Source organism: Plasmopara halstedii (genome assembly GCF_900000015.1).
Source record: "Plasmopara halstedii genome assembly, contig: Scaffold_2956, whole genome shotgun sequence".
NCBI classification, from domain to species: Eukaryota; Oomycota; class Peronosporomycetes; order Peronosporales; family Peronosporaceae; genus Plasmopara; species Plasmopara halstedii.
In genome coordinates this window covers 217,667-224,820 of record NW_020189861.1, presented here as the reverse complement: position 1 = coordinate 224,820, position 7,154 = coordinate 217,667, and the positions used below count along the sequence as shown (strand labels likewise).

General features: G+C 43.3%; 4 protein-coding genes across 4 annotated transcripts; 2 read left to right on the top strand and 2 right to left on the bottom strand.

Moving 5' to 3' along the window:
* Nucleotides 1-574: 574 nt before the first annotated feature.
* On the bottom strand, nucleotides 575-2,139 carry PHALS_06150 (hypothetical protein F443_05549; the record flags this gene model as incomplete). The annotated part of the gene is made up of 9 exons (XM_024719388.1): nucleotides 575-733; nucleotides 794-944; nucleotides 1,029-1,186; nucleotides 1,249-1,329; nucleotides 1,390-1,479; nucleotides 1,534-1,593; nucleotides 1,658-1,768; nucleotides 1,831-1,950; nucleotides 2,047-2,139. 9 exons carry the CDS (start codon nucleotides 2,137-2,139, stop codon nucleotides 575-577), a joined length of 1,023 nt encoding a protein of 340 aa, XP_024584692.1.
* Nucleotides 2,140-2,246: 107 nt separating this feature from the next.
* Nucleotides 2,247-3,241, bottom strand: PHALS_06149 (filament assembling; the record flags this gene model as incomplete). The annotated part of the gene is made up of 4 exons (XM_024719387.1): nucleotides 2,247-2,345; nucleotides 2,398-2,541; nucleotides 2,613-3,044; nucleotides 3,122-3,241. The coding sequence occupies 4 exons, from the start codon at nucleotides 3,239-3,241 to the stop codon at nucleotides 2,247-2,249; spliced, it is 795 nt and encodes a 264-aa protein (XP_024584691.1).
* A 124-nt stretch (nucleotides 3,242-3,365) lies between these two features.
* PHALS_06148 (uncharacterized protein) lies at nucleotides 3,366-5,279 on the top strand (the record flags this gene model as incomplete). Its single annotated transcript, XM_024719386.1, has 11 exons — nucleotides 3,366-3,381; nucleotides 3,445-3,451; nucleotides 3,510-3,537; nucleotides 3,598-4,017; nucleotides 4,080-4,235; nucleotides 4,326-4,395; nucleotides 4,706-4,743; nucleotides 4,820-4,857; nucleotides 4,917-5,019; nucleotides 5,087-5,195; nucleotides 5,263-5,279. 11 exons carry the CDS (start codon nucleotides 3,366-3,368, stop codon nucleotides 5,277-5,279), a joined length of 1,002 nt encoding a protein of 333 aa, XP_024584690.1.
* A 467-nt stretch (nucleotides 5,280-5,746) lies between these two features.
* Nucleotides 5,747-6,493, top strand: PHALS_06147 (uncharacterized protein; the record flags this gene model as incomplete). The annotated part of the gene is made up of 2 exons (XM_024719385.1): nucleotides 5,747-6,183; nucleotides 6,256-6,493. The coding sequence occupies 2 exons, from the start codon at nucleotides 5,747-5,749 to the stop codon at nucleotides 6,491-6,493; spliced, it is 675 nt and encodes a 224-aa protein (XP_024584689.1).
* Between the last annotated feature and the right edge of the window lie 661 nt (nucleotides 6,494-7,154).

The following is a 7,154-nucleotide window of genomic DNA, read 5'->3' as shown; positions in this document are numbered from 1 at the left end:
TATACTCTTGGAAGTCAAGCTTCCTCTGTGCAAGGTGCCGTGTGACCCGTCACACATAGCAGGAACATTGAGATGCAGATAGAGGAGAGTAACTCCAGGCGCAGTGAATGCATGTGAAGCGGTCACTTTGCGCAGTAGTCACTTTGCGCAGTGTGTTAAAAAGATAAAATGAACGTGAGCCCTTATCGGGTCAACACTCGTAACGGGGCAAGTATCATAATCTTGCATACCTTTTCTCTACACGTTTTGTACAATTGTACGAAATTTACATTGCACTGATGTGATATTCACAAGCACTGAAAATAGGTATTTTCGCCGTGGTACATGCGGGCTGTGAGCAATACATCAGAAAATAAAGCGAGTTTTATATTCAACGCATATATAGTCTAGCCGAGCTAACTAAACGTTGTGTTACGGTAGAGGGAGCGCACGATCCGAACCGTTGTGCTTCGTTGAACGCGGACTCTGAGAATCAAAGTTTCCCTTGTGCAATGTGTACGGTGACCCTACTCCACCGAGATGTGGAATAATTTATCCATCTTTGCAGTAGGGTTTAAACAACCTTCCTTCGTGATCATTCTTCTGATGTACCCGTCTTTGTACTCGTACTGCTAGCGTGTTCCACCAAATTATTTGATTGATGGCGATTTGGCAGCTGTTGCAGCAAATCCGTGCGTGTTGGGCGCCCACCGCGCAGCATTTGAGCAGCCCAGCGACCAATTTTGCGTCGGCGCTGGTATTTTGTGGACACGATGTTAAGAATTGATTTATCCCATTATGTAAGTTGACGTACATGAATGTAGACGGTCGCACTTCCCCAACTCATAGTCAAGCTAGCGCTTTTTACAACCTCAAAAAGACCTGTCTTAAGCACGTGCGTTGTGGAGATGAAAAACGCGCCCTGTTTGAGCTTCTCTGCTGCGACTGAAATTTTGATCCAATCCCTAAATGAATGATGCACACAATGTACCAATTATCGCTCTACACAGCTCCATCCTCATCTAGAGCAGCACAAATTTCAATCGTACTGATCGCTGAAACAGGTACCGTGACAAAATACAACATCGCCATCTTCCCAATTGGTTGTGAGTACACTGCCTGCGATAAAGTCGATGTCCGTCTTGAGTAATGGAGACTTGAGTTTTTCTAAGGCCATTTTTCGCTTTTCAGCACAACGTACAAGCGGCTGCGAAAATGATATGTAACTGCGTGTGGGCTAGCGGGCAGTAAGAATCAATACTTACTTACCTCGAGCAGCTCGATTCCGATGGCCTGATCAAATGAATGCACCAAACTCGCTGCAATAACTGCCTTACCAGTGCCGGAACCCTATGCAAACGTCGTAATTAAGAAAGGCGTTTTCGTGTGGTATACGGCGCAGAAAATTACCAGGTCGTAAAAAATGGCAAATTCTGGCAGACTGGGAGCTATCCATCGAATGACTCCGGCAAACGAAAAAAAATTGATCTCTCCATACACCTACATTTTATATGTAAATGTTGACTCACGCACTTTATCTCATAGATGACTCACGTAAGAGGACTTGATAAGGCTGGAGCTTTTACGTGCTTCACTTGACAGCTCTTTCCCATACTTAGAAAAAACGTGTACATATCAATAGAATATAACAAGAATCATTAAAATGCGGGTGAATAACCTCTACGCTGAAATTGCGATAGATACGGTCATAAACCGTAAAAGGCTTCTCGTAAATGATCCCCAGCACAAAATCAGACACTTTTAGCTCCGCGATTTCTTCACGGGCAACCTAATGCATAAACACAAAATTAGTGTCTTATTATATTCGCAGACAAGGATATAAACTCGCACATCTGGTACGAGGTACTTCATCTCCTGCAAAGCATCGCTTTTACGAAGCCTGTTCATCCCCTCCTCCGAGTAAAGTAATGTTTCTACGTGGTCACAAACCTCAAGCGCTAGATTTTCAGCCTAAGTCGTAACAATCAAGGAATACGATACGATAAATCTGACGTTAGCTTCAGAGTAGCCAGAACCATAAGTTAATACACAAGCTGACCACACAACCTCCTTCCACGATTCATTGGTTGGCTCGTAGTCACGCAATCGGTGGGCCACAACCTTGAGCTCCGCTATTGCTGTCTGTAGCTTGGTAGTCATTAGTGATTTGCGATGAAAAAGTGAATGTATCATTTTCTGAGATTTTTCAATACAATTTAAACTGTGATAAAGGACTTTAAAACAAATCCTTCTATATGGGATATATTCTAAGCGTCTGGACTTGTGATAGCCTTGAGACTGTCCTGTAGTTTGGCGGTGTAGCGATTAAGCGCCTCCACAATTTCATCATCTTCGCGTTCCCGAGCCTAGAAAAAGCCAAATTAGTATAACATAATAATTTTGACGAAATTGTCGCACCTGAGCTTCTGAGACCAACGCATTTTGAATTTTTGCGACTTCCCTCTGCATGAAAGCGTTAAACCTTTCGTCTCCACGTGTCCGAGTAGAAGTGTAAGTGTCTAGTGCAATTTTTAAATCAGAGTACTGTTTTTCGCGATCGTGCTTGAATGCAAAATACAACCACAATTAGCATCTTCGACATTCGATATTAAATGTGCATTAAGCCTGGTCACCCTTTCACTCTCCAAACGTTTTGCTGTCACATGCTCGTGATCATCCAAGCGCTTCAAAATAATTGTTTCCTGAGTTGCGATTCGTTGCCGCTCGACCTCAAATGAATCCATAAATACCGCAAGCTTTTTCGTAAGTTCATTTGATTTGTTTTCGATCGTGACTGGGATTTCTTGTTTCTCTTTAGCCACAAGCGCCTGAAGGCTATTTATTTCTTGAGTAAGAATGCCGAGTCGATCGTGAACTTGCTTTGCGCGATCATTGAGCAAACTTTGAAACAATTTTGTCATCTGCGCTAATTGCTCGTCACAGTAGTTCTGCAGCGACTTGGTCATCTCAATCCGCTTTTTGATCTCTGCCTCAAGTTTCTGTTCTAGACGATTCATTTCTAGTCGCATTTCTGCTAGCCGATTTTCATTTTTTTCTCGTCGTTGCTATATTAATATGCGCGTAAAGCGATACAGAAATCCTTTTAAAATTCCAACGAGAGACTCTCTCAAACAAAACTTACTCGTGTTCCGATGCGCATAGCGTCATCAAAAGTTGTAAAGCTGCCCATAAGTCCGTCAAGTTTGCTCCGTGTCGCAGTCATATCGATCTGTTTTACAGCAAAATTATCTTCCTTCTCCATTTTCTTGTAGTCGAACGCAATTTGGACTGTTATGGAACCCCCAAACCAATCAGTTAATGTCACTGAGGATGCGTAGAATTATTGCGACCATTCATCGCAAGATCCAAGTCGTACAGTAGCGCGAATGGATCATTTACATGGTAGTATCACATTTGCAAAGGTACACTATATTCAACCTTTACTAAACTTGTTGTGTCATATAGCATATTTGTCCTTCCGAGTGACGAAGTCTAATGTCATTGCTATCGCCCTCCTCGTCCTTAACCAGTAGAAATGGGTTAGGTGAACAAAGCTCCGTACGTGGGCAGTCAGTCCTGTTTGCTTATGAGAGTTTAAATTTTTGGCCTAATCAATAGGATCCAGCTACCATTCGCTTGGAGCGAGCGATGAAAGCTCATGCTACCATTCAGACTAGGACCACTCAACAAATGGTCAACAAAGCGCAATTGCCTGTCGACATCAACCCCAAGGATTCTTCAAGCGCAGAAAAACACGTTTTACCTAGTTCTGTTTTATCCCAATCTTCACCACTAGTTGAAGATCTAGCGACTCAATTTCAAAACTTGTGGCAGCATGAGATGGATCAACAGCAACAAAAGGGCAATAATAACCAATACAATGTGCTAGTGTTAAAAAAGGCGCTTGTGAAGATCGGTCCTCGCGAGAAAGATAGTCTACTACTTTATCTTCTGGAGCAGCAAGGCACGCTACGAACAAAGTGCAGCGAGGTCGCAACACTTGGAGAAGAAGTTGCTGCGCAACTAATCAATCAGCAGGTGGTATTGATACCAATATATCTATACGAGTATGCTAATTATTTTGTCAAACATTGTTGCAGCATGAGCTTCATCGAAAATTTCGCACAGAGATCAGCGAACTGATGAGTCAGCTTCATGATGCCTTATATTTTAATCCACAAGTTACCACCCTACAGGCGAAGGTCGAAGAGCTTGAGGAAAGCATTTGCTATTACGAATTACAACTTCGAATTGCGGTATGTGTCGAGCATGTTTGTTGGAACTTTTTGCGTGAATTGCGGTGAAGGAAGATATTTATGAATTGATGGGTCTTTAATGCGTAAAAGGTGCAGAAACTGCAGCGTAGTAGGAAACGAGTGAAGGAACTCAAGCACATGAACGATTGTAGGACTAATTGTAAGTTGTGCTGACGCAATTTGTTGCCTTGATGCCTACACAGTGACGTTATTTTTTCCTCATTTTCGAAAACTAAGAAGTTAAGAATTTGAATTACCACATTTGAGAAAAATGTTTACCACCAGAAATTGTACTTGGTGATAGGACACCACACCACTCATCTCCTTGGAAGTCAATAATCTGTAAAAATAGCATTCATGTAATAAAAGCTTGTTCAAATAACGATGACGTATCGAGGCAAGAAAGATGATGAGCAAGCGTTGAAGCAGCCATACAACCAGAACGAAGCCATAACAGCACAAATGGTCAGCATTGTCTCAGCGCGCCTTGGCTCGATTCAAACGACAGGTCTGGATATGCAAATATAGTGATGTGACTTTGACTAGTGGCACACTCATTGATTAAATTTTCGCTTGTGCTACAGCACGCAATCGTATGCACGGTCTCGAGTGCGACTTACGGGTCGATATGGATTACTGTACAAAGTTGGTTCCACCTTTTGTTGACATACTGGAAAATAGGGGAGCGACAGCAGCCAAAAGCCGAGTCATCTCGGCGACGACGCTCGCGAGTAACCAAGCGATGCTAGAACGACTTTTTGGCTCAGATGAGATTGCACAAACGGTGAGCTATGATCTACGGAGATAGTATGTACAATGTTAACTATCCAATTTATGCTTCTGCTTTGCAGCAGGTACTTCAGAAAAAGAAGATGGATTTGTACAAAAGCGAATATAGGCGCAACGCGCGCAGTCTAGTTGAGAAGCAACTGCAAGCCGGCATTGAAAGCTACATCACACGTACGGTAGAAAGCTTTACTTATGGGATCAATGATGACAAAGATGAAGGAAGTACGACGAGTAACAGGGGCATCATCAACTTGAACACTTACCTGCTTCTGACATACACATATGAGCGAATTCACATCAACTTTTGGCGTTCAAGTTTTAAACGCTTTTTGTTGTCCGAAGTGTCAGTAGCTCTTTTTGAAGACGTTTTCTGGCTAGTATTCTGTCAGTTCTATCAGAAAGACTCGTGGGCGCAACAGAGAGCGCTTGCAGATGCAATAAGCGCGAAACATGTTAAAATGATTACTGCAATGCCGCGGAAAACCATGGATATTTTGCTCTGTATTTACCCGTACGCCATTGCTAGTAGTATATGCTCTGGATTCTATTACTTCTTTCCGGGCTCACGTCATCTATACACTCTCAATTTCAAAAATGGTGTTTTCCTGTTCGTGTGCCAACTGCTCCTTGGACTTAAGATAAACCTAGCGTCAGTGCAGTCTATGAGACGACACTACTTCCCAGAAGAAATAATAGATGATCTCGGCACAAGAACAAGGCCAATGGCGAAGTTAGCAGCATCGGCGTCAACAGGAGCGATCTTCATTAAAACAGCATTAGGGGCTAGGACTAGTAGGTACGGTGAGGGTGATGAAGATCTAAATTTGCAACAGCTTTTATCGCCGCAGGCCTCTAAATATCTCGTCGGGTCTGCGACCGAGTCTTCACTAGTAATTGAAGCTGCTCCTCTGGATCTCGAAGTTGCAAAGAGCCAGGAGGAATGGGTTCACCACACCAATTTCGACATGGACGAATCTGGCACTTCGCACCACGTTCGGCGTCATCAGCAGCGTACTCTTTTTAACACAACTCAATTAAGCCCTCTCATGAAGCAGTACTTTCGTTCGCCAACAAAACATGTAACTAAGGCCAATTTTGTGCATCGCACTACACCATCAGCAGACTGTGTGGTAGGTGGTGAAGACACCTTTCAAATGTCGTACGTGTATACATGATACGAAGATCTCATCGTGAATCTTTCAAGATAATTTTTGATTTTTTTTTAATGTAGCTACCAACGGAAACTGCAGAAAGGCTATGCAGCTGAAGCCTGGCGCCAACACAAAATCCACATCAAAGAGATTCAGAAAGAGCAGAAAGATACCGCACGCGAAATAGCTCTGCTGCATGAAACACGAGGGTCAGTGCTCAGCAGTGGAAAAAAAGGATTGCAGGCGTATTGCACCGCACTTATGAGTCGTCAGCGGAAACTACCCTCGAAACATACGGTACTACAGTTAGATAATTGAATGTAGCTGATTTCATTCCCTCTGCATGCAAATCTAATCTGCGCCTTCGCAACCGCAAATCAAAGTTGTTCTCGTGTAGCTTCAAGCCTAATCATCAGCTAGCAGCCCAGCACACGACAAGCGCAGAGTTCGCACTCTGTCTAGCAGCACTAAGAAAGCAACGTTACAGGGAAAATCTGCAGCGGGGCTTCGCTTAGAGGAAGCCTGGTGAAGGCCGGTGACCTTCGTTCGACACTTAGACGCAATCCACTTACTCCAAGAGTAATTACCACCTCAACCTAAGGCTAAATATTTCCTCCGTTTAATACGTAAACTGTATTTCTAGGTCTGAACCGCCTTCACCTAAATCTATAGGCTTTCCTATATATAGAAAACCTGATTAAATGTTTGGCAGTCCAACCACAAACTGACTTCTTGTTATATCTTATCCATACCATTGTGTGGTCACACCATCTTGTGCGAACCACACACTTCACACCAGGGTACGTAAAATCCCGTTACATCCCCTCCATCAAGATTGTGAACACCTACAGTTCACATTCAACTGTCACCTCTAATGAGGCTCGCGTGTCTAAAGTCACCACAACATCACCAGGACCTTTTTCACCAATTCGTTGCTCAATGAGCCCTGTTTCGAGGACACGGAAAACACCGTGTCCTC